At 39.1% G+C, this 27,433-nt stretch overlaps 1 protein-coding gene across 3 annotated transcripts in view; it reads left to right on the top strand.

The window, feature by feature from the left end:
* The window catches only part of znf536 (zinc finger protein 536), a 265,410-nt gene that overhangs the window by 211,172 nt on the left and 26,805 nt on the right, over positions 1 to 27,433 (top strand). Inside the window, exon 8 of one of the 3 annotated variants that reach the window (XM_074666775.1) lies at positions 22,749 to 25,331. The exons of the other annotated variants lie outside the window; for them this stretch is intronic. Within the exon in view, the coding sequence (XP_074522876.1) occupies positions 22,749 to 22,903 (155 nt within the window). The 3' untranslated portion in view covers positions 22,904 to 25,331. Of the gene's footprint in view, positions 1 to 22,748; positions 25,332 to 27,433 lie in introns of those variants that run through there. 3 annotated transcript variants of the gene reach the window in all.

Raw genomic sequence — 27,433 nt, 5'->3', positions numbered from 1 at the left:
CTACACGCAGGCACCACGTTGTTGTTGCATGTTTTTGTGCATAGTTGAACTACTCGAGCGACGACTCCATCGCTAATTATAGCTTTCCACTTGAGCAGCGACACAGAGACACGGGGCCTTGCGTTAACTTCTGAAACTCAGCAGTGTTGTGATTTTCAGATATCTGCATTGCTGTATTGTGTTCAACCGTGTAATTTTAGTGTTTTATAAACTTGAAACTGAGGACAATGCTCTTTTTTGTGTCATGTTTTCAACATACTTACATTACCCTTTTAATGAAGTGTCACATAGTATTGTATGGGTGAAAAAAGGCAAATATTAAGGTGTATCAGCTCTTTTTGTCAAAGATCCACACATGTAGAAATTCACTGTAGAAATGTAACTTAGAGGATGAGGTTAAGAAAGGTCAGTGACACCATGTCCATGTTCATTAATGCCGAATGTCAAGCCCTGATTTAGTATTCCTATTTCAATAAGAACAAAATAATTTTGAAGGTTTCATTAACTAATAAATGTAGTATATTTATATATGTAATACGTCTAAAGATGGTGAGAACAGGGTTTATTGAGTCAGTTTTCTTTATAAATATAACATTTTTCCCTATTTTAAAATTCTTCCCTGCCACAATTTTGGAGAAAATGGAGGTATATCTGGATCACAAATTTACCCAAGAGCAAGTCACAAAGCTAAGAAAATGTCAACTGCTTAGATTAAACAACAATTGATAATATACAAAGGAGGAAAAGTATTATTTTGCAAGATATATATATTTTTTTTCATATGTATAGTGTATTATTTATATGAAAATAAATACAGTAATGTAACTCTGTTCAAGGCCTCATGCTGTATGTGTACAAGTCCATTATGAAATTGCAAAATGAGTACAGATCTGTGTGTTTGCAGTTGATTTAGCATTGACTAAGAACAAAAATGGAGAGCAAAAGCAGGTGTAACCCCCAAATGTGCCTGATTTCTTTAATCTTTATTAGATGATATCTGGATGCAAGTGTTTCAATCTGTTCAATATCTTAACATTTTAACATCACTCACAAATCTACTTAATGCTGCGCAGAAAGGGCCGATAGAAGTTAAAATTTCCTAACTCACTGGAATGTGTCGAAAATAATCAATTTAAAAGTGGTTGTTTTTTTCTCTTGGGAACAGATGTGACAAGTTTAAACTTTTTAAAATCTGTGCCATGCCGTCTTTTTGTTTGTTTTCGCAAAGAGCAGATGTGTCTTTTCATAGGACTAAAGTAAGCCTGAGTGAAGTGTCTGTGTGTCAGCGGTTGAACTGAGACCTGTCAGTATTTGAATCAGATGAACAGCACTGCCCCAGGGGATCTAATGGACCCAGAAATGACAGCATTTGAGCTGCGGATGTAAAACATCACAGGAAAGGACGTCTTGGCTAGAAGTCCCTAAATGCTATCGGTTCAGATGGAGTTACTGAAAAGTTGGCATCTGTTCCCATCAGATGAGAATCTATGGTGAAAATGGAGTTTCTATTCACGTATTGTGTGCATTAACATTAGTTAAGTTGTAGGACTGGTTTTGGCTTGTTACCTTTAGCTGTCTTAATTCAAAGTTTAAGTCGTAGCTCTCTAGGTTAAAGATTCTTTTGACTGCTGCGTATAAACTAAATCTGACAAATAGCAAGAAAACAAAAATAGAATTATGAAGTTAACCAGCAAGTCCGACCTTTGACTTCATCAAAGAAGAAATATAAAATAATTTAGAGTGAGACCATTCAAACAACTTTGAAAACATCACATGAGCATTTCTTTCTCACTTTTTTTTCTTTCTTACTTTTTTTCTTTTTAGTGGAACTTTCAAAGTCCCCAAACTCACAAAGCTTTATCATAGTTCACATACTGGATACAGACTTTTTTCGCATCTTGTGTTGTAAAGAAATGTTTTCTGGTGCCATAAAACAGCCTGGCAACAATGCATACCACACGATAAGTCCAATGAGAGCTGCCAGTCATCTTCTTGATTATCAATGGATGTACTTTGAAGCCTGTGAGTGAAGGTAGTGATGATTTGTTGAGTTCACAGAGCTACTAGTCGTACATTTCACAATCAGAGGTTCAGAAAGTTATGACTATTCCGTATAGAATAGTTACTCCACCCTAACCAAAGGAGCTTTGAAGATATCTCTGTTTACTGGGTGAAGCGGTAGCTGAATACGCGGTTTATCCCAAGCACCGATCGAGTCCTGGCTCGACTGTTCGTTCTGTCCAGAAGGCAACTCGGCAGGACATTAGCCGGCTCAGCATTCTGGGATAGCTGCCCGGGGGTCCCGGATGACCTCAAGAGTTAAAAGCAAACAGCGGGAGAGATAGACGAAGGCACGGAGGAAGCATGGACGCTGACAGAGAGACAGAAAGGAGGGATGGAGGTATGTGGAGGACGGCAGGGAGGAGGGACAAGATAGGGGAAGAGGGAGGTTTGAGACAGAGGAGAAGGAGGAAATAGATACTGAAGAGGGGAGGACGGATTAAAAAGAAATATAAATCTGAAAAAATCTTCAAAAAAAGGAAAAGTGATTGCCAATTTAAGTTCAGTTTTTTTTTTTTTTTTCATAAGAAATATTTCACCTCATAGAGTTAGTTTAAAAAGTACACACCTGAGACACCTCACACCTGCACACACCTGGATTTTTGCTCCATGATCACACCACAGCAACAAGAGTTTAAACATTTAATTTATTCCTGTCTATGTATGTAAACATTGTAGAAACTGAAATCCAAATAACAGTTTAGACTTTTTAGATTTACTATGAGCCACATTCACCTGACAAGTCCAGAATAAAAGTCTTATTTTAAGGTATTTTGAGACAAAAATTACATCTGAATTCCTCTAAAAAGTGAAAAAAGTCTGCATGTTAGGCTTTTTGTACTGAGTGATGATTCTTATTTAAAGAAACTTCAACAGCAAGTATGCCCTAAAACAATTACAGCACATTTTCCTTCTGTTAAAATTTTGAAACAAGACATTTTTCTAGACTTGTCAGGTTCAGTCTCAGCATTCCTCTCCACGAACAGATCTTGACCCTGACTGGGATCAGGTTAATGAGGATTGAGGATTGTAAAATGTGGGAGAAGACAGGAAGTTAATGAAGCCTGGAAAAATCACAGACAAACAACGCAGAGCAAGACGACTATGTTTTAGTCAGCTTATGTTTGAAAGTGTGATTTAGGTGATGAACTCCTCCTGAACTCAACATTTTAACTTCAGTTGTTTGGATTCAGTCCTGTTGAAGATCACGCTTCAGTCTGCCTTATTGAGAATTTTGTTGGATGGGAGCGACTCACAGCAGCTCAGATCTCACAGGTGACGGCTGGAGCGTTACTTTAAAGGTCGTCATTTTATGAGGGAGATATTCAATGATGAAGCGCAACTTTAAACTTTAGGTGCACACATACTGTTCTTCACTTTAAAAAAAAAAAAAAATAGTGACAGAGAAGGCTTGTTTTTTCTAGGACTCTTGGGAACAACCTGTGGAGAATTAATAGAGCCGGAAAACTAGAAGAGGATGAGATGGAAGCAGTAATGTAAAGCACGACAAAGTTCAAAGAAAAAGTGTGTATTCAAAGTGTGTGTGTGTGCAGGAGAGGGAGGGGGAACAATTGACATGTCAGATCTGTCATTTCACCCCTGGGCCGCCCCGCCCGTTTTCCCACAGTGGTCTTCTTCTTGGTCTGATAATGACGCTTAAGAAGGTAATGGTGTAAATGAAAGCTGCCCCCCCCTCCTCACACACACACACACACACACACCTCCCCACTTTTCATTCTGCACATCTCTCTACCTCAGTCCCTCTCTGCCTCTCTCTGGGGAACAAAGAGGCCTTATTATACCTCAGCGTCGCTCTGTGTCTCACCACTGTACAATCACTGTTTTCAGCAGCACTATCAGCATGGGGTAAATGGAGAGAGATGCTGAGAGAGTGGGTGAGACAGGTAGAGTGGGAGTGGGAACGTCTCTCTCCAGTGGCAGTATTCAACACGAGTTATCTAGAAGTGCTTTTTTAGTTTGAAGCGCACCGCTCGTTTGTTGAAAATGTCTTTCTGTGCAGCTTTTTTCCCTCTCTTCTTAAAGCTTGAACAGGCAGTGTAATTTATTTGAGGCGTGCGTTCACACGACACACACCCTCACACACACACATGCACTCCTTAAGTCGAGAGATATCTTCTTATTGGGGAATCTTTCAATAAATCAATGTGACTTTAAACACATTTCCCAGGCGACGCGGCTGACCTGATAAGAAGTGAACTAATCTCTTTTGAGGCTGCCGGGAGAGCTTTGAACCAAATCTACTGTGCATCTATCACCAAGGTTATTTGTCAATGGCTGCTAATCCCAGGTAAATTTCCCTGGTTTTATATCAGGGTTCTCATGCCTGAAGTTTCTCGGCCTTGGGAAAATAAGAGAGCAGGCTTACAGAAAGCAGGGGAACAAAAGAAATGTTATGGATTTCAGCAGAAAAACAGCAGTTCAGCCAGAGAGCAGAGAGGCATGGAGAGAAAGAGGCTGTTTAGAAGCATCCTTTAACACGTCAAGGAGCGAGTGGATGGCACCACCATGCACCTTTAGATACCCTTATTATCACAATACTCATACATGTCCATACAGAGATACTTTTCAGAGTTTAACTTTAGGAGGTGATTTTTTTTAATACATATTTTATGGTGCATCTAAAGGTATAATGTATAATTTACAGATCTAGTTTCTGGATTGACTGTAGATTTCCTTAAAGTAAGCCTCTAACATGTGGCTCAGATTGACCGCAGAGATTTACAGGGAAGACTGATATCAATTAAAGTGAAAAAAAAAAAAAAAAAAAAGAAACAATCATAATCCTTTACAAACAGATCGAACAACATTTTTTCACATTCTTGCATTTCTGCATTTGAAAGGAGATAGTGACACTGTGACATTATTTTGAACACCCAACACTTCATAAATCTTAAATATGTATATATATATATATATATATATATATATATATATATATATATATATATATATATATATAGAGAGAGAGAGAGAGAGAGAGAGAGAGAGAGAATTGCCGAATGTTTCTTTACATTTCTATTGAGTGTTGCAACCTATCAATATCAAAGCTACCTTCATTTAATTGAATTGAAATTTTCAGTCAAACTATAAAATTGTGTGTGAATGTATGTACAATACATTTATATTTATAGTTAAAGCATTCATGTATATAGCGTCCCATTAACTCATCCATACATACCAAATAATCTGCTCATTTTCTGCCTATCTGTTCATAACTGTAATTATTGTAATAGCATAGATTCTTACATTTCTGATAAGAAGCCAAACCTCATTTTGTTTCTCTGTTCTGACAAAGTTTCATCTCATATCATATCATCTTAAATGATGGTATTGTCAGTTTTTTTTCTGATGATTTTGTCTGAGAAATTTTAATGTAAGTCCCACAGAGATCTTGAATTGCCTTTAGAAAATAATCAAAAAGTATATAAATGTATAAACATACAGATTTCTAAAAGGTGAGGTGTTTAATAACATAAATCCCTGTCAAAACCCTATATTTGTACACTTTTAACATGGACCTGGGCTGAGTGTCCAATGTCATGCACTAACTTAAAACTTAAAAAAAAATATATGTATATATATATATATTTTTGAAATAATGTTGTACTTAAAGTTTTCTGAAAAAGGCACAAAAAGGAGTTTCTATGAGTTAAATGTTTTGTATTCTCATGAAGCTGTAACCTCACCTGTCATGTCTGCACTCAAGGTCAAGATCCAGGAGGCCGCTCCTCGATCTGTGTAATGTATGAGCACCCAATTAACAGAGCAAACAAATGATTGTGACTCCAGTGGGGTCGACAATTTAAAATCACAGAATAGTTCCAGCACTCACCATTTGCCTATAAATAATAGATCAGGCACATCTTTCAAAGTAGTTTTTGTTTTCCCCCTTTTTTTTCGTAGTTGAACCTCCTCGGACATGTTTTTCTGTTTTCAGTTTCATCCTCACTCTTCGTTCCCTCCTTTCTTCTCACCCCCCACCTCATGCCCCCATGTGCGCAGGAGATCATGGAAAATCTCTTTCCATATCTGTCATCTGTCACGCCTGGTGAGGAACAGTTTTGATCTCTGGCTCCTCTGTTTATGGCCGTTGTCAAGCGAAAAGAGTCGTAGCCGTAAGTGCTTACACCAGCACATAAATAGTTTGACGTGTGGCTCTGTAACAAAGTTGTAGGAATAAATAAGGACCCAAACAACCACGAAGAATTGCAATTAAGTTGTACATCTGCATTAGGAAATGTTTGGAGCTGCGTGATTTCTGCTCGCTTTTTTACATTTCTGAGTCTGATATCAAAAGTGGATGTTTCTTTGTTCCCGAAAGACTCTTTGGCTGTGAGAGATCAAAGGGTTAGCACAGTATATTATGGATAACACTCAGCTGCACTCGCTCAAACTCACACACACACACACACACACATTGGGATATAATGTGATTGGTGCTCAATTTTTCCATCATGAGGTCATGGTGTGAAGATCCAAGTCAGACAGAGGATTTTCATGGAAAGAGGACTTTCACAGCTGAATGAAATGTGCTGGAAACATTAACATTAAAATCCATAAAGCCTCAACACTCAGTCAGTCTAAACAGGTGAATTACAAACATCCAAACATCCACCTTTTGTTTCCTCATTTACTCTCTGCATGTGTGGTAGAAGTTTCAGTCATCTCTAATGAAAACATATTCAGAGTCTGGAGAGTCATTTTATTCACTCACTGAGGATTCAGTTAGACATTTGCGGCACCTTTAGACCCTCAGGGACCAGGACTTAAACTTTTGACAAGCAGATTTGAGCAACATTTAGGCGCATTGAAGAAGTCTGTACAAAGTGCAAAATCTGTTGACAAGTTGGTAATATAATGGTGCTTTAAAGCTCCTGTGAGAAGTTTTTGACTAATTATGAAATACACCATTATTTACAGTGAGGCCTCTATTTGACAGATATAACCAACCCATTAGCAACAGTGATAAATTTGAGCAACATTTGGATACATTGCAGAAGTCTGTACAAAGTGCAAAATATGTTGACAAGTTGGTATTTTAACAGTGCTTTAAAGCTCCTGTGAGGAGTTTTTGACTGGTTATGGAATAGACTATTGTTTACAATGAGGCCTCTTTTTGACAGAAACCAAACCATTAGCAACAGTGATAAATATTTATCTGAAGTCATTTATGAACACCTGTAACCTCTGTGAGGAGGAAGGCGCCAGATCAGGTGGTTGATAGCACACTTAAGAGCCAGTTTTTTTTAAAAAGAAATTTTTCATAGCTTTCCAAATTTATTTCATGTTATTTTTGTCTAAAAAACACAACTTAGAGATGTACAAGAAAAGTTGTATCTCCTGTCCACAGGGGCTCAAAAAAACAACACAAAGAGAAAGTTCCTCACAGGAGCTTTAAAGTATTTATATCAAAATCAAGAAAACAGTTAAAAATCAAATCTATCACAGCTTTTATAACCCTGGCACAGGCGCTGACATTTTCCTAGATTATTATAAAAGTTTTCAGGAACTGCTGATATTTTTTTCTGTAATACAAAGTTTTTAATCTCTGCATCGTGTTGTTACACAAAGTTAAGTTCAAAGAAAACGACAGTGGGCGGCAGTAAAGAAACAAAAGAATAATGAAAATAAGTGATATAACACAAAATCAACATCTCCTGTGAATAGAGATGTGCAGAGTTATTACTTTGCTTCAACAAAAAGTGAAACTGACATTTTACTAAAGCATACATCAGCTGGTTTTTATATGAGAGAGTGAAAAACTTTATCACAGAGAAGAAGCTCTGAAGTTATCGTGCTAATATTTGACTGTCAAATAGCTTGATGTTTCACATTAAGGTGAAAACCAAAACTCCTTTTCCTGTCATCTTTTCTATCTATTCTTTATTTTTAGCTTTAGAGGAGTTTCTACTGAAGTTAATTCCTGTAAAGTTTTCGCTCCTTAAAAAGGATAAAACTCGAATCATGAGGTGAACGTGAGGTGCAGGTCAGTGTCAGCAGATCTAAACACAAATGTTTGGTTTTAGTTGTTCAGACAGCTCTGGGTTAATTCAGCGTCAGTGTCCAGGACTGTCAGGAGGCAGAGGAGAGGCCTGAGAGGAAATGACAGAGTGAGAGGCTCAGAAAAAGAGAAATGGAGAGGGAGAGTGAGTGATTCAGGGAGAAGAGGAAGACGAAATGGAAGAGGAGGGGTGTATGGGTGTGTGTGTGGGGGGAGGGGGGCTGGTGGCTGATCTTGGAAAGGTTTAGTATATCATAATTATCCCGTTAAGTAACGGCGGAGCAGCCTCCCCGGGGGAATTCGTCTTAAATGGAAGATTTGCAAGGAGAACGGGTCAGAGAGAAAAACTGCTTCCAGTCGGCAGGAAATCCTGTTTACATTTACATAATCATATCAACACTCACTCCTTCTTCTTCTTTGTCTCCTTCTTTTTGGATGCCTTTCTAAAAAAAAAAAAAAAAAGCAAAGAGACAAACGAGGGAGGGCTTTAGGCTGCTGCTTGTCGAAGTTTGTTGTTGCCTCTTCTTTTTTCCCCCTTGCTCTTATTTTGTTAAAACTGCTGCCAGTGTTGGCAAGAGTGCCTCTTTTTTAATCTCTTGCCAGCACCTCCAACCTCTTCTTAACATCTCTGTCTTTCTGTCTTGTAATGCCCTCTTTGAGAGGGGTTTGTCACACCTTTTGGCCTCTTTCCCTCGTTTGGCATGCTGTGAAAAAAAGAAAAAAGAGCGAGAGAAAAAAAGGAAGCTTAAGCATAAATAGGGTACGGCGTGCCCGGCTGTGTGAGTCTTAATTGAGATCTGCTAAGAGCAGGCAGCAGATGTTTGTAGCAGCAACTGTTGAATCATCAGAGACCAGTGAAAGCCTGTGAAACCATGTTAAAAAGAAGCCAGGTGCTCCACATTTTTCATTTCTCACTGCCTCTGCCTTTTTTTCTCTTTACATCACGCAAAAAACGCGCCGTGAGAGTGTGCCTGTGTGTTTGTGAGTGTGTTACAGAAAAACAAATAAATGAGTTATTAGCAATGCTAAATAACCGTTGTTAAAGTGTGTGAAATTTCATGATTCTACCCAAACAGAAAAATGAGAGCAGGAAAACCTGAGAGGAAGCTAGAGAAAAAGAAAAAAGGGGCAAAGACTCATCGCTCACGTGAAACGATAAGGTGATGAATGATATAAATAGACGTATTGTAGGTCATGAAAATGTGAAGGAGATCCTCTTATTAATTTCACTTCAGTAAGTTTTAGAGTGCACAATGTTTGAAGTTACGACAGATGCGGTCTAAATATTTGGTTACTTATTTTTTCTGATCAAATAATTTGTATGAATTGTTTTTTCATGTTTTAGAGGGTAAAGCATCTTAGTAATAATTATTGTGCTTGAGTGTTAAAAGTTAAATTCAGGTCTGTTAGAAGTTGGGTGGTATTTCTAGAACAAAAGCTGGATAAAGTTTTCTCTTCTGATAATAAAGCTCTGCTGTTTTCACTAAGGTTTCACATCATATGGAGTGGATAAAAACGAGTAACTCCTCGATTTACTCTTAAAAAAATCTGGTCTTTTTGACCTCCTTCTAAGGGACTTTAAAGCTGCCTGCTTTTCCACTCTTTTTAAGACTGACAACATGCTTAAAAATGGCATTTAAAGCTAAATATTAGCACAAAAAAAGAAAACATCCATAAAATTCTGACACAGGTTGGAATATTACATCTTAGGTGCATTTTACAAGTGGGTAATGTGGAGTAAACCTGGGACTTTCCAGCCCTTGGGAGTTCAACACCGCGGGGCAGTTTCCTCCTTTGCCTGATTTATAACTCCTACTCATTTAATCATTCGCTCATTCCCTTATAGATCGCCTCCTATCCCCTAGTGTGTGTAAGAATACGAGGACAGCTCAAACACACCCAACAGGAACACCTTCACTCTGAACTTGAAGGAGAACTCAAGCTTATACACCGCTCTGTGCTCCAGTGAAGAAACCGCCTTTGGTGACTTCCAGGATTAATGTCTTGATCAAGTATTTTATTAAATGATTCAATATAACAATAATAAATGTTAAAGTGAAACCGCAGCGTTAGACTTAGCTCAAAGCAGCTCCAGGAGATGACAGTAAGAGGTAATGAGAACTATTTCAGCTCCCATAAATGTTGACAGTCCTGCCTGGTGGCGCTGTAAGGTGAAATGAATGTGTGCATCTTGATGTAGTGAAGTGACGCCTGTGTTAGAACAGTTTGGTACCTTTCCTTCCCCTGTCATCTCTTTCAAACGACTCTAGCCACCTCGACCTTCACCCTGCTGCACTCTCACCATGTTGAAAAGTGTCTTGGACGCTGAGGAAGCAACAGGTTCTGTTTGGTTAGAAATTTATTTTTTTATTTATTCCATACATGAAAACTAACAACTAAATCCATACACAGGTGCACATACACCCTAAACAAACACATTCATGATAGGAAAGGAGCAGCGTGAAGAGAAATGTCTCTTATATTTGTCTGCCCCTTCTTTAACAACTTTTTTTAAAAAGGAACAGATGGTCTGACGTCACATACAGTTGATTTTCAACAGCCTACATTAACCCGTCATTGATTTTAACAACAAAAAATACAAAACAAAAACAGATAAATAGCCTACAATAAAATAAAGAACCCCCCCAAAAAATTCAAATTTAAGTCTCAAAACATGCATCACATCTAATCTAATTTTCTAGTGTGTATTGACTCATTTTTTTTGCATTTATACATTTTTTTAAATTGATGAGTCTCTGCACAACCCTTTATGTCCCGTGATTGAAAATTCCATATTTTTACACCTACAATTGAAGTACACATTTGCTTCATAGTAGTTTGAGCGACTTGGTGCTTAAAATCAAATTTTCTGCTATGATTTTGATCTTCTGTGGTAAACACAAATAGCTTTTGTAGGTGTATGACAACGAGAGCTTGACTTCTTCTTGAATCTCTTTGCACAAAGGTTAGATTACTCTAAATCTGTACTTTTAACTAACTTAAGTGATGGTTTATAATCACACAGACTCCTGAGGTATGGGGCACTGACTCATTGGTTTGCATCATTTTTGGGTTTGTTATAATGTCACTGTTTTTGAAGCTAGGATTGTTTCATCACACTGTTTCTCTCTGTGTTTCTCTCCCTCTCTGCCTTTATGAATGAGTACTATAGACTTCAGCAGGGCAGCACACTTACTATTGCCCTATATATGCATATTGCCCTATATTATACTGCCCTATTTGCTGCTGTGTCCTCTGCTCACTGTCTCTACCCTCCGTGATCGACTGTACATACAGTAAATCCTCCACACTGTGACATCCCTCCGTCCTCTTCCTCTGCTTCCACAGACAGACAGTTTGGGGACACATTTGAGCGGCCAATCAACAGCCTCCCTCTAACTTCCTGTCTACCATCTGGCTTCATGCCACACTGAATTAGTAACCAGATATGTCAGCACCACCAGGCTGGTGAGGATAACACCGTGTGCTTCTGGGAGGGCCGTGGCTTTCAGATTAGCACCTACGTTTACTACAAGAGAGTGACGGGGAGGCCGTCTGATCCTGTGTGTGGGGACGTTTTCAAGACCAATTCAAGGATGGAGCTGGTCAGGGTTAATCTATGATGAAATCTGGGTGGGATGGGACACTCTTGATATATATTCCTAGATGGGTTTAAATGATCAGCTCCTCACTTATTGAAAAGGATTGTTGTTTCACTGGACATTTTGCAGTTTGCATTTTAGAATTATAAAGCTCCAATGCAGCGTTCCTCTTTTTCACATTTATCCTGATCATTTTTCCTCATTCTTAACGTAGAAATAGTCGTGCAAAAGCTTTTCAGCAGATACAGCAGACTTGTACCAAAGCTGAGAACTGCAGCACAAAGCACACAGTTTATTATGAGTTGAAACACATTTAATATCAGATAACCGCGTTAAAGAAACTCTGTAAAGTGAGCGTTAAGAGGTAGCTGTAGCCATAAACGCAGCTCAGACAGGCTTTTTCAGAGACTAAAAGCCTCTATAGAAAAGACAAACCCAATTTGTCGGATTCCCGTGCAGACAGACTCACAGCTGATGACGCTCATGTGGCCTTTAACCTGAGTCTGCGTCTCACAGAATAAGGGAAGGATGTGAGTCCATGTGAGCACAAATCTGAAAGAAAAACGGAAAAGAAGAGTGGATTGTTGCTGTAGATGACCTCACCTGTCGCTGCCTGATGAACAAAAGCTTTCTTTTCAGGAAAAGAAAGATTGATACTTGTGATGGTGAGGAAACTTGAGAGTTTAAATCCCTCATTTTCTTGTGAGAGCATGAAGGCAGCATGGATGACAGACACTCACAAAACTGAGAGTACACTCTCAGAAAAACAGAAAACAAAAAGAGAACGACTTTTTCAAGCTTTCCAAAATAACAGCCTGGGTCTGATAGAAGCAGGGCTCGTGGGTAATCTGGCAGTTTCATGATTTCTTTCACTCCCTCTCTCTTACATTAGACTACAGGCTCTTTCAAAGCACAGTGTGTCACAAGCATTTAAGATGTGGCCTTTTTTCCCCTGCACATTCCAACGCCATTATGTTACATTGTTGCTGAATAAAAGGCCGTATTATGTTCCAGCCCTCCCAGTAAAAGGGCAGAAGTGGACCCAGTTTTTATCTGCTGAACGAATCAATCAGGATTATGTCAGCTGAAAAGAATCACAGACAGCAGAGGCCAGGCTCTGTGTCTCTGTGCGTCTGAGTGTGTATCCCCCTCTCCCCCTCTCTCCTCACTCTCTGTGTGAAGGACGGCAGATTTGCAATGGAGGAAAGCACTTGTTGGTTATGAACATGCCCAGCTTGGTGACAAAGATGTCATTTGGGGTCTAAAAAAGCAAGAGGATTTTTTCTTTTTCTATTTATGTATTTATCCGCTCCCCCCTCAACCCACCCCGATCCCCCTCCTCTGTGGGAGGATTGGAAGGGCACTAATTATCATTTCAGCAGAAATGATTAGGAGATCAAACAGGGATCGAATGCCATTTCCTTCCATTAATGCAGGGGGTTTAGAGTGCCTGTCATGGCTTGTCCCAGGGCCTGTGGAGAGGGAAAAAAATGAACAGAGGGGGAGAGAAAGCAGGGAAGAATGGAGGATGGAGAAGAGGCTTAAGAGGACGAGAGAGAGGGAGGGACAGGACGGGACAGGGGTTTGGCATCAGAAAGAGAGAAGAGCTATTCAGTTTAAAGGCCAATGGATTGTGCAAATGTAAGTTGAAGCCCAGAAAGCATCATTTGGGCAAAGAGTGATAATTAAAGCAGTTTTCATCTGTGAATATACAAAAACCTGAATATGATCCGAACCCTGAGAGGAGTAAAAGACCAAACATGTCCAAAGTCAGACCCAGGGGGCAAGCATGGCCTGAGGTGAATCTCCATACAGACCCCAGCTTCCATCTTATAATGTAATTACAGCATTGAAGTGAGTCATGCTGTAAGTGATTTGTGATGTGTACAAACAAAACTACAGGGTGTCCATAAAGTGTCTTTACAATTTAAAGAAAATGTATTTCAAAAGAAAATGAGGAGCAGATATTGGAGGGTTTTTTAAAGCGTATTGAATACACCTCTATACAGGCACCATTAGTTGCACAAAATCAAGATGGTAGTCATTTTCTTGCCTTGTTCTCAGTAGCATCATCATTTATGGCATCAGTGATCTTTGCTTTAGATCAGTGATGTCCTGTATCCTTGTGTGATACACCAAATCTTTAACATAACCCTGTAGTTTCACTGTCTGTGTATCAGATTCTGTTTCAACACACCTTGACACAAATTGTGCCTTTTCTTGAGGAGTAGTCGTTTTATAGGGGTTCATTTAACAGTACCACTTTTATCAACAGGATACCTAAAATACACTAATGCAATGTGATTAAAAAACGTGAATTCATTGTAACAAATCTGATTAAGCTTTCATGCTAACTGCCTTTGTAATATATGCTTTAATTGTAAAGATACTGTAAGGACACTCTGTTTTTGTAGTAACATCTCACTGAACTGCATTTGGACTGTACATAGGCTACTTGTATAAAGCTAAAGCTCTGTACATTTTTGCACAATACATGAATGGATTTATCATGAGTAGATGTGAGAGTTCAAAAACCACATTAGAAGACTAGATTAGGTATGAAATTGTGGAAAAAAAAAAGAATCTAATGGAGAACATATGTCTTGGTCAGAAGCAGAGTTTGCTGATGTGTATGCAGCATGTAACACTGCAAAAAACTGACCACTGATCATCTGGGATCAGGAGACACCTGAGGGACAGGTGAGCTTTGATTTCACCAGTCTGTGATGATGGCACAGGTATGTTTGAGCATCCATGTGTTACTCCACAGTTAATAAATATGTCAGTAAAAGTTTGGACTCTCTCCTTCTGTGCCTCATTTACATATGATCGCATTTCATTAAATTTTAATGTGACATTAAAATTCTACAAAAAAGTCAGTTTGTTTAATCTGCTTTTACCATTTAAATTGCTTTATCAACACTAGATTTGGTCCTTTAAAAGTTAACTAAAATGCTGTTCTAAAAGAAGAATTATTGTCATGACAGGCATTGTGTGTTACAATATATACAAGATTTAAAGCAGGTGTCCTGTGTAAAAATATCCATCATCCAACATCTCCAAACTGAGTTTTCTAGTTGATCAGAGAATCTACTGTTACTGTATATGTGTTAACATTACTCTCAACCTGATGTATGTTGTGCAGACTGAGAGAAAGATATAAAACCTTGAGACTGAGAATCAATGGAAAACTCTAACCCTGCTATCTGAGGCTGGCTGTCTCTTTACCATCCTGCTGTCCTGTTTTAATCATTTTCTCCGATTGTCACCTCAAACAGATGTTGTGTCGTACTTTTGACCACACCAGTGAAAGTGGTTGGTCCAAGAGCCATGGATGGTTTAACACTGGACTGAGCTGAAGCTTGATCCTTCTAATGCAGACACTAAAGTAGTAGCCTGTGTATCGGTCATCTTCATGGCAAAAACTTAAGTGTTTATGACTTAATTTTAGTCAAAATTGTCTTGGACTTAATGTTAGCCACATTTGCCCAACAAGTCCAGAAAAAAATGTTAATTTCAAGAAACTGAAAGACTAAAAAAAAAAAGGCTGAATTGTTTGTAAAGGGTAAAAAAAAAACATGCAAAGAGGAATGTTCTTGTCAGGTTTCTTGAAATAAGAATAATCTCTTAACCAAGCTAAGACATAAGACTTATGTTCCTGCAGTGTTTAAATGATGCTGTGACATCACAACAAATACACAACATTAATGACTACAGGAACCAAAATCAAAATTTAGAGCTTCTCTTTAAGTTAAGATGTATTTTTCATGTCTGTTGCATGGTAAGACATGGTCTATGGTAAGGCAAATGGGTCCAGTCTTGTCTGAAGCCACAGCTAGGGCTCACAAAGGCTGTTTTGCACACATCCCATAATGCAGCTTGGTAGTGTTGTTTGGTAGTGCTCAGTCACTCAGAAAGAACGGCAAGGCAATATCCGGTGATATTCCCTCGTTTCCTTGATCCTGGCCTCATGTTAAGATTCAAGCTTTAGTTGGAGGCTGAATGCAAAAGCAGAACATAAACAAGTGAGGCCTAATTTGCCCCTAACAAAGTTCGATGTTTCCATTAAAAGATCAAAGAGACTCGAGGTGGATATCTGCAAGATTAGCGAGAAAGTGCTATAGCAAAGGGGGCACAATGGAGGATGTGGATGAGGTTGTGATTGTTTCAGCACGTCAGATGAGAGAAATGTCAAAGCGAATGTGAGAGATGACCTCTGTGTTCATCTCCCATTAATGACCCTGCAGCTCCCAGCTTCATTTTCCCTCTCATCAAAAACATTAAAAAAAACATTTCCTCCTGTCTCCAATAGTCATTTCCCCCCGCATTGTATTTATGTATTGAAAAAAAGGTAATAGATCAAGCACATTCCATTATTCTCTTATAAGATCATTAGCAAATATAATTAGATATGAAAGAAAGTAATTTGGAGAGGAGAGGGGAGAAAAGCGCTATCAGGCAGAGAAGACAGATTGTAGCATCAGAGTGTTTGGGCTTAAATTGCTCAGCGGAGGTATTATCAAGCCGGCAATCTTTTAGCCTCAGAAATAGTTTTGGAGTCAGAGAGCGAAAGATAGAAAGAGGCCACTAAAATTCACTTCATTGTGTTTCCCCAACTGCAATCATTCTTTTTTTCACAATTTGCTTGCTTTTCTTTTCTTCCTCTCCTCTGAATCTTCCCGTCCTGTCATACCCGTCACCTCAGACTAGACCTGAGAGTTTGCAGCAAAACAAAACTGAGTTTATAAAAAGAAAACAAGTTGACATGGAGTCATCGCGCACAAAAAGCACATTATCACAGACAACAGAGAACAGGTAACCTTTTTTACCCACTCCTCGCACATATTGATTCAGCTTTTGTATTATTTTTGCAACTTTAAAAAACAGAAATAACACACAAATTGCGTTCCGCCTTGATGTTTGCTTCGTGAGGAACCTTTCCGCCGCACATCTCGTCTTTTCTTTCTCGATTGCTACTCCCCCTCCTCCTCCCCCGCTCTCCACCTGCACACAGGAGTTGTCGTCACTCTTTGTTGCACCTTAACACCACACTATGTTTGTCTAATAAGGATCTGAGTCGAAAGCACAACAATCCTGCTGCGTTTCACCACAAATTTGCTTTTTTCCCTCACCCCTTCTTCTTTTTTAGTAGTGCTTTGAGGGATCGGGGGGAGGAAGGAGGAGGGGGAGTATGGGAAGGGTGCAGAGGAGGGGTGGCAGGGTGGATGTGGATTTTTCTAGTCTTTTGTGCAAATCACAGGGAATGGTAACTATAAACATCCTGTATTCATTAAAACCATCTAAAAATACGATTTTAGAGGGCTGCTTGGTGGAGGGGGGGTTGCGTGCTCACTTCCTTGCCGCTCCTCCTCGGTGTATACAAGCGGGCCGTGTTATGCCTGGTGCCGCTCATATTTACATATTTATAAATACTGGGCTGTACAATGAGACAGGGCTCTGCCAAGAACAACACTTTCTGCTAGTGGAGGGCCCGGATGCCTAAGAGCAGGAACAAAGAGCCACAGACACCTTCAGTGGCACAGAGGGACAGGGGCAGCTCATCTCATGTTACCAGGAAATTTCAGACGCCTGTTGTTTGACTTCTCTCTCTTTTAATGCTCTTACTCATAACTGGATTTCCCATCTGAAATAAAGAGAAGTTTTAAGTTTCCTCCACAGTTTCAGGGCATCATTACCTTAAGAGACCTCAGTTTTTCATGGTCGTGAGAAATATTCTTCCTCTTCTCATTTAAAACATGCTGTCATAAGTTGCAAACTCCCATCATCATAAATATTGAAACAAATGTTATTTTTCTCCTCTTGTCTTATTTGGATACTTTAAGCCCTGGAGACATCAAACATGCTGCCCTTTAAAGAAAAATAAAAATAAAAATCATTGATTGGCTTGTGATTCTTGAGTATCCAGGACCATTTATATGCATTTATATGCAAGTGGCAACCTTTGAAAAATGAACTTAATGCATGAGTGTGAAAAACTGCAGTACTTTGAGTGTCCACTTGAGGCTTGCTCCAAAAGCTCTGAAGCCACATATACACCCATTCTAAAAGGGCACTCTTTACAGCAAAAATAAACATGTTCACAGCCTGCTTATAAAAATATTTCTGCTCTGTCTCATTGCACTTAAAGCTTACAGTGCATGCAGATTAATTTTTCTATAATTAAAAATTAGAATAAAAAATCATATAAAATCATTAAATAAGTTTTATATAATTAAGAGAGTGACTGACCTGACTGACAGGCGGGCACTCTGTAGCTGTAAATAAGAAAGCCAAGGGCACACATTTTAACAAGACTCTTAAAGTCACGCTAAAAGCACAGTTGAATGCATACGATTCATCTAGATTATAGCTTTAAATAAACAATTTTGTAGCCTCTAATTTTGCCTCTTTACCATAAACTGTATAATGTATCACCTAGTAATTGGAGATGCTAAAAGCAACTGAGCTTTGTAATAATGAGGTAAAGAGGTGGGCCTTTGGCCTTTCAGGTGCAGGGCCCCCACCTGTCCGTTTAGTCAGTCATGCCCTTATATGGTCAAAACTCAAAAATTTCATAAGTTCTACAATAATAAATTACTAAAATAATGAGTTTTGGTGCAAAAAGTCAGCTTTGTGAATAAGTGTGTTTGTGGTTTCTTGTGTTTCTACAGCCAGCCTCAAGAGGACACATAGAGAACTGCAGTTTTTAACACTCTGACACGCCTGGGGCTTCAAATGTTTGGGTTGAGGTTGCTGCTTGCTCTGTACACAGAGACAGTTGAGTGAAAAAGCCCTTTTAAACACATTCCAGTAAAATACATTAAAAGGCTAAATTTCAACCACATCTCCCCTTGTCAGGATTATCAAAAATGCTGCCATAGGATTTTTTAATGAACCTGTTTCTGCAAAAAAAAAGAGAAAAAGTTCAGTATGAAAAAGACAGGGTAACACAAATACTGCCTTTACCATTTTGTGAGCATCAAAAACAGAAATGCATTCATCCCTTTGTATGAAAGCTTTCAAGACAGGTTTCGCAAAGCCTTACCATCTTATAAATCTAAATTTTGAAGCTGAACACCACATGTCCTCTAAGACCAGGTCCATCCCTTAAAAAAACACCTGTCAACATTTAAAGATCCAAACCCTAATGGGAGTTAGAAAGTGAAAAAAAAAAAAAAAAAAACCCAGTGACTATCCGCTGAAACAGAGGCAGCAGTGTTTCGCAGCCGTTTGAGTTAACAGGAAGAAATGCTGCACAAATGTGCCACACTACCAGTCTGTAGAATGGCAGGGTGTTGTGCTGCAAAATGCCAGCTTCTTCTTGGTGAGTGCCTGTTGTGTGATGTTTTCACAGACTGCTATTAATGTGAGGTGATGCCTCTGAGACCACACACACTCACACTTATTCGTGCACACACGCAGACACACACACGGTCCACTGTATCCCAAGGCGGGCTTCGACACATGCTCACAGTGCAGTGTTATGCCATTGTTCCATCCTCCTTCCCATTTATCCATTCTGTTAAGCATGACACATGTATTAACAGTGGATGGATCCTGGAGCTGTGTGTCCTCACACCATATGTTTTCCTTTCCCGGGCCCTCTCCTCTCCAATAACCACCCCTGTCTCTTCCTGCTATCTCGCAACACGCCACAAGAGGGAGCACTTGCTCTTCCTCATATTTTTTGCAGATCTGTTCTTTGAATTTAAAGTGCTGCTTTATTTTTAAGCAATGAGACAAAAACAATTAGTTATTTGAATTGACAGACATTTTTTATCTGTATCCTTCTTCCATCATGTGCTGTCATGAACGCACAGTGCTTCAACCTCTAAGAAGGGCACAGTCTTTGAAGGAAACAAACAGATAAGCCTTGCATTCATGTGATAAATGAATGCCAGGCAGGTTGTGTGTGTCTGTGAGGTGCATCTGCTGCCTGCCCGAATGGGAAATTAAAAACTGTGAGGGGAAGTTATGCTAAATCTATAAAGTTGGCCGGGAAATTTTTCCCCCTTCGCAGCGGCAGTTGTTTGGGGAGAAGGAGCAGCGTGCTTAAATAATAACATTCCAGGTGGCTTAGTTAATGAACAGTGAAAATCAAATATGGAGCCTAATCTGGAGCTCGTTACAGGAAGTTTCTTTACAGGGAAGTCAAACGCAGGAAGTGCCCTCAGGGAGAGACGAGACACTTTGAAGCTTCAAAACCAGGAAACTTTTGGTTTATTTTGAGTGATGTGGGGTTTTTGTATGTAAATCAAAGACTGTCATGGTACATCTTAAGGAATCAAACGGACACTTGATGTTAAATAGTGCCTTCTTCTGTGTTTTCCAGTGAGATTGTGTAGACAAATTAGCTTTCATAGAGTTATTCATCTCTTAAACAGAAAAGCTGAAAGTCAGTCGGCACTCAAAGCGAAACAACAGATCTGACTGAATGCAGAGGTATGCTCCATTATCTTTTTATGGGGTTTAATGTTTTATTTACTGTCTTAGCTTGCCCTCTAGTGGTGCAAGTATGCTATGACACTCTACACATCATTACAAAATGATAATGTGCGCTGTACCTTGACTCAAACAACAAAGATTGTCTTCGATGACTGAAGAAGGGACCAGTTTTGTTGTGCACACTCACAGCTACTCGTTGTTTGATGAGGTCGATTAAAATAGACATGAGGAATCATATGAAATGATCTGTATTTTTTAAGGTGATGCAACTGCAAATGACAAAAAAAAAATTGTAATCCACTCCAGAATGACTGTAGTCATCTAAAGAAAACAGCATGGAGCATTGGGCTCCTCTGAGACAAACAGTAAAGTAAATTTGAGTTGCAGAGCTGCAGAAGCAGATCACAGACAGGCAGAGAGTTATTACTCTGAGTTGAATCTAAGAGATGTTTTATCTTGTTATTAGCTCTTTATTTTCACTCTCTTACGGCAGCACTTCCTTTCATTTCAATATCCATTTCCGTCTTTGCAAAAGCACAGCACAAATAAACCCCTGTTTTAATTTGGTTTTGTCAGATTCATAACGCCACTTTAAAAGAACATGACATGCAAATGTGTTCAGTGGCGTTTTATTGCAAAATAATTTTCTAAGAAGTTGCTGAGGGAATGAAAGTGTAGAAAAAAAGAGGGGGGGCTGGGGACAAGCTGTATTATTTAGTGGTCGCTGCTGTGGGACCTAATTACAGCTCCGCATTTCTAACTGTCTCACCGAATCTTCAAACTTTTTTTTTATTAGAATTACTCACTTCACTTCTCACCCGCTGTCACACCCCCTGTCACACTTATTGAGCCAAACAACTTGCTCGTAACAAGTATGAAAGTACTCCAGTTGTCATAACCATAATGTGCTAGTGCCTCGTATCATTTTCCAAGATTATTATTTCTCTGATCACAATCTCTCCGTGTAAGCTGCTGTGTGCAGAGAATGCAAATATAAACCAGGGGAGAAATAAATAGAGGAAGGTGAAGCAGACTAATGAACGCTCTGCTGACCGGGCTAATGCAAACAGCAGACTTTTATTAAATCCTGTTTTTAGTAACTTTCAGTTATTGTGGCAAGTCAGTATCAAGGTGGATGAAGAACATGAATGTATACGTCCTTATTTATTTTAAAAAATACGAACATGAACATTTTCTTACCCCAGTAGAAGATATTTTTACTCCCTGCAAGCATATTATTATTTCGTCTTTAAATGTCACAAAAATACATTTTTCTGGACGCGTAAGGTAAAATTCAAATAAGTGTCTTTTTACATTTTTTTTAATACATATGTAAAGCTTCAATGAGAGAGTTCAAGATTGAACCAAACTGAATTTGTGAATTTATGAGAATTTAGTAGGTAAATTAGGAACATTTTCTCTGCACTATGTTTAGGTTCAAACAGCACAACATTGACAAATTGGTGCACACAAAAAATAAAGTAAATGTTTAATCATGTTAAAGTTGAAAATTAAAGTAGCTGTGTTATAAGTTAGTGCTATATATTGAATAAAACAGAAATGATTTTTTTGATTGTGTAAAGACTGAAGTAGTCAGCACAAATACAAATAATTATAATAATAATATCATATTTGGAACTGTGTGTGACAAAGGTTTCTCTGTTGCCAGCAATGGTTTTTCGTTGAATTGGTCCAAAATACTCAAAGACATCTTTTAAAGCTCCAATAAGAAACTTTTCCAAGCCTGATTTCAGCGCCCCCTGTAGCTGAAGTGACATAGCCGTTCACATCACCTATCTCTAGCTTAGAGCCAAAACTGATGAAGCATGTTTATATTTTTGATCTCATTAGGGAAAAAATAAAACAAATGTCCGTCTGAAGGTTTAGGAGAAGTGAAATAAGTTATTTTCATGGGGGGAATATGTCTTAAAAGCAGCAGTGCATTACATTAACTGAAGTCTAAGGCGTTGATGGAGAAAAGTGACACCTGAATTATGTTGAATGAGTACAAAAATCTCAAAATCAAAAATCTCCTTACTGGGTTTTAAAAAAAAGAAAACGAAAATAGACTTGTTAGTTTCTTATAAAGACATTACAGCATTGTTACTTAAAGAAACTTGGCAAGTAGATTTTCTTTCCCAATCAGCAGATTTTTTATACTCATTGCACACAAGTCAGGCTTCATTTTGTCAATTTGTTTCTTGAATAAAGACATTTTTTTTGCTTTATGAAACAGGTAAATTGGGGCTTATTTTGAGTTTAATTGGATATTTTACTATTAGACACAAGTACACAGATTTCAGTTTTTGCAGAATGGCTTTGAACCATCGCCCCATGATCCTATTGTAAAAGTTTTTTTTTTTTAAAACCAAGCAAACAGGGCCAAAGAAAAGTGATAAAGCTTTGCTACTTGAACCCTGCTGGGCTGGCACCACAAACACACTTCATGCACCAGTGTTGTAGACTCAGTAAGTGATGATATGTATTTGTGTCTGATATGGAGTCTTGATATCTCACCCAGCCCCTCTGACCATGTGATGCAGTCATTATCGTCTGTGTGTGTCTGTGTTGTTGGGTCCGTGGTGCTAATCTTCCTCTTGTTCTCTCATTGGCCATAGTGCATCTCTGGGTAGGAGAGGAGGACCAGCCAATGACCCATGACCCCGCGCTGACCCTCGACCCCAACCATCTTAACAACGACCTTAACCACCCTAACAACCATAACCTAGGCGACCCAGAGGGGCTGGACGCCCACGCTGTAAACAAAGACTAACGTCCCACACCGGAGCAAGGCAGGATGAGGAGGAGGAGGAGGATGAAGGCGAGGAGGAGGAGGATGATGAAGGATAAATGAAGGAATACACTATAACAAAGACTTTATTTAAGATGAAAAAACACATACTACCGTCAGAGTCAAGAGAAGGCGAGAACTTTATGAAGGAAAGTTTGGGACAGTTTTCCAGTGGGGACGGATTTGAGAGATGGACCTAATGACTTTTGCAAACAAAGTGACGGAAACTTCCCTGTTTTGTCTCCTGTGGTCTGAATGCCCCTTGTCTTCGTTGTCTTCTCTCTTCTACGATGTTTTGGTTTGATTTTGTTCTTTTTGATGAAACTACCTGTCCGACTAGCACTTCCTGTAACTGGCACCGCAACCTCTGATACATTCCTGCAGCTAGAAAGGTGTGTCTTTTTTTTTTCTTTTTTTTTTCTTTTGATTAGGACTGAAGTGTAGTGCTTAATCAAACGCTTTCTAAGACTTTCCTCTCCTGTTAAATGAAGCAGACAGTTATTTCACGTCCACGGACACCACCATTGTATTGTACCTGGAATGTAATCTACTGTAGAATAGAAACTTTACGGGACTGTTGACAGAGACCAAGCACATTACCTGTCAGTCAGAGTAGCCTCCTCTGGCTCTCCTATCTGCTGTCATAGACTCACTCTTTGTGTCACATGACCATCCATCACTCTGAGCGTGGTTGATGAAGGACAGGGCACCACGAGACAATCTACAGCTCAAGTTTGTTTCCTGAAATAATCCTGTACCACAGGTAGAAAAGTGGACTTTAAACGATGATGGTGGTGCTAATGATGATTGTGATGAAGACAGATTATTCCAACTGCCCTAGATGTACTTATAATACTTATCCCTCCTTCCATACCCAGGCTATTTGAGGCCTTCACCCTGCTATATGGCTCCCTTTGTCTTTTTTCTTGTTCTGTATCATTCAACGCAGCCCCCGTAGGCGCTTACTGTACATAGAGAGATATACAGTTGTTAAAAAAGTGAAGTTTTAAGGAAAAGCAAAGAGGTGACAGTAGTTTACATGGCCACAGTCTCAAAAGGTTGGCTTCCTTTTAGAGTTTGACAGAGAAGAATTTAAAAAATTAAGATCTCTAAAATAAAAAAAGGGGGAACTGTTTCTTTCTTTGTCACCCTCCGCCCTTTTCTCTTCATCTCTCGTGTCAACCTCAAGGACTTTACTGTCGCAGATGTTTCTAAAATACTGCCACCCATCATTGTTGCACAGTGTTACTGACTACTGAAAATGGTTTGATGTATTTACTTTAAGGTGAAAAAAAGAACAAAAAACTGGAAAAAAGACATATTGTGTATAGCCTTAGATACAAGTCATCTGTTATTGCTTCTACAAAGCTATGTAGCTGTGCTAGACTGTAGGACGTAGGGTTGATTTTATTTTGAACTTTTATATGTACTGTACATTAATGCCTTCTTCATTTACTGATCAAAAAAAGAGGAAAAAGATGACAATCGTCTCCTGTGCTGCAAACATATTTGCCCCCATATATACAGAATCCATTATGCATAGAGGGACTTTATCCTTTCTTGTTTCTTTCATTTGTTTTGATTCTCAGAAGTATTTTGCACTGTGATAGTATTATAAATCCAACCTATACAGTACAAAACTAGCTAACTAACTAAACTGAAGGTGTGTGTTTGTGTGTCCCTTGGCATTGTGAAATGTTTCTACGTCATTTTTTGTGAACCCAGAGAAAAATTCTAATGCGGTATGTACAGTTCAAATATAATACTTCTTTATTTCAGTTTGATCAACCTCTATACTGTATGTGGCATTGACAAATTGTTACCCAAGATTTCTTTTTGTATGCAAACACCCTTTGACCTGCAGCGTAGGCCTGTCACTGCTTCAGCCTGACTCATATTCAGCGCTCACAGTCCAACTTCTCCCGCAGTACAGCCTGTATCTTTTCCCATTTTTCATTTATGTAGATGACAATTAACCAGTCTTTCAGTATCAACATGCCAGAAAAAAAGAGGGGATTCAGAACTTAAATCATGAGAGTGAGGAAAATGAAGAGAGAGACGTAAAAGTTGTGGGGTAATATAACAGGGTGTGTGAAGGGAGGAAATCTGGATGTAGGGTCTCAGAAACCAATCAGACGATTCCTGCCTGAGGCACGAGCCAATGGCTTTGACCTTTGACCCTATCTCTGTTTTCTGTGGTGTAAAGATGAGAGAAAAACGGGGAGAGTCTGGCTTGGACTCTCTCCTTCTCTGAACCAGCTATAATGAGCATTCCACTCCACGTATTATGTACAAAACCTGTCTTGTGAGCTGAACACTCTTTTTGTTTTGCTGTACCCTCATGGCAGATGCTTCGTTTTGTAACTACTGAACTGTACTTATAGTAAAAATAAAATGTATTCAAACTAAAAAATGGATTGTCACAGAGCGACGGCGTGTTTCTTGTTTTAATTTCTTCATTTCTGACAGAGCGAGAATCAGGGAGGCGAGCCGGCGTGTCGGGGTGTCACAGTGTGATCAGACGTGGGTAAACTGTTTGGAGAGTAGTCCATCACTTCTACACAAGTTATTATCTCTCAGTCAATCTGACGGCAAAGCTTCACGCACTGTGATCAGGATGTTGAATACACACAACTAAATTACTGTCTGCACCACTTTGTCTCCCAAAGGTGCTTCTACAGAAAGCGTAGTGGAACAATCTGCACAGGGAAGATTTAGACATTTAAATTACAGAGAATTACTCTGAGGTTTCAGACATGTGCTCTGCATATCGCACATTTCTGTTTCATGCATCATCTCCACCTCTGCGCCTCATGCAAATACTTTTTCCCTTCAATTGTTTTCTCTCATCAAACGCTGACCAGTTTACTATTCTACAAGGCCCTGTAGTTTGAAATATGTAACCATCAGCAGACATCAAACCAGCTGTGGATGCCACGCCTCGATATGAAATAAAAAATGCTGTATGTTTGTACTAAACATGCAGATTTTCAAACCTCTACATATTCAAATAGTGTAGAAATCCCTGAATCTGTCTGTAAACTGATCAAAATGACCCACTCTAAAATTATGAGGTCAACATACAAGTGGTTCATGACACGTTGGAGGGTCAGGGCCTCAAACACCAAGGTCTGCTCATAGCTTCTCCCAACACAGGCTTCCAGGGGGCTGGCCAATCAGAGGGAAGGGGGGTTGTGATGCAGGGGGCCTTCGTGAAACAGTTAAATAAAGGGTTGCAGACAGAAACTGAAATAAGAGTTTTCTAAAACACCAGTGAGAGACAATCATGACTTTTCCCAGCTAAAAAGCATAAAAAGCAACTTCTAATATACCAGAAGGACAGAATAGAGCCTAAAAAAACCTCACTGTACCCCCTCTTTAATTCTTCAGTGTCACACTTCAGTAAAAGTAAGAAAACCACAAAGGATGAGAATCTTCTTTGGCTGTCTCACTTGTTGTATGAACAACAACAGATACTCCAAATATTATAAGTAAACAACATTATACAGACGATGGAAACGTGCAGATAAAAGCAGAAAATTATTTTTTAGCATCTTCTTGGCTCGCTCTGAATACAAGGACTCTGCAGGCATGAAATGACAAGGATTACAGAACAGTGAAATTATCAAAACATAAATTTACCTTCGAAATATTGTGGGTATTTCAAGTGGGATAAAATTAATATTTAGGATATTTTAGTTGTAAGGTGGAAGGTTTGATCCCTTGGACGAGTAACAGAGCCCCGAATAACTCCTGGTTACACAGTCAGCAGCAGTGTGTGATAGTGTATTTAATGGTATTAACTCTTACTGATGGTTCCATTGCTAAAGCATCCTCTGCATTCAGTATGGTATGAAATGGTGAATGTTACCAGTAATGAGAAGAACACAATAAAAAGAGAAGTCTATTTATTCTTAATTCACGACTGTTCAGCAGTTATTATCGGAGGTTAGGGTCAAATCATCTGTCCATGCCACATGTTTATTTTACTTGACAAGAAATTTTGAAAAAAAGATGTTAAAATTTTTAAATAAATTGTCTTTTAAAGTATTCCTAAGTGTTAAAAAATTGGATTACAAAAATTTGCACTGTTTTTTTGGCGGTATGGATCTGTTCTGGGACCCCCTGCTCCTCCTGGCGCTTGTGTGGAAGCCTGAGGCAGGAAGAGCACACCTTCCTGCCCATCGTGAACGGTGTGAGCAGGGAGCGCAGCAGCAAAAATAAAAACCCAGACAGACCAGAGCAATCTACATGAATACATTGACAGGAGGAGCTGGGGTGGAGGTGGACTGCAAAGTGCCACCAGAGGAAGCAGGAAGGAGGTGAGGCTAGAGCTTTTTAAATAGCCAGACACAGGAGTCAGCCGAGCAATCAGCTGATTTCCACTGATGATGACAGCTAAGCTGGTAGAGCTTGTGGCCTGCCTAAACTAACGCTACGCTTGATGAAATGATATTTTTATGATATAATACTTGAACACAAACTTCCTGAAGCACTATAGTGAGTTATTTG

This window comes from Halichoeres trimaculatus, unplaced genomic scaffold (assembly GCF_033239565.1).
Source record: "Halichoeres trimaculatus isolate MK-OKI-2021-1 unplaced genomic scaffold, fHalTri1.1 fHalTri1_scaffold_3, whole genome shotgun sequence".
NCBI lineage: Eukaryota > Metazoa > Chordata > Actinopteri > Labriformes > Labridae > Halichoeres > Halichoeres trimaculatus.
This window is presented reverse-complemented; position numbering and strand designations above follow the sequence as displayed.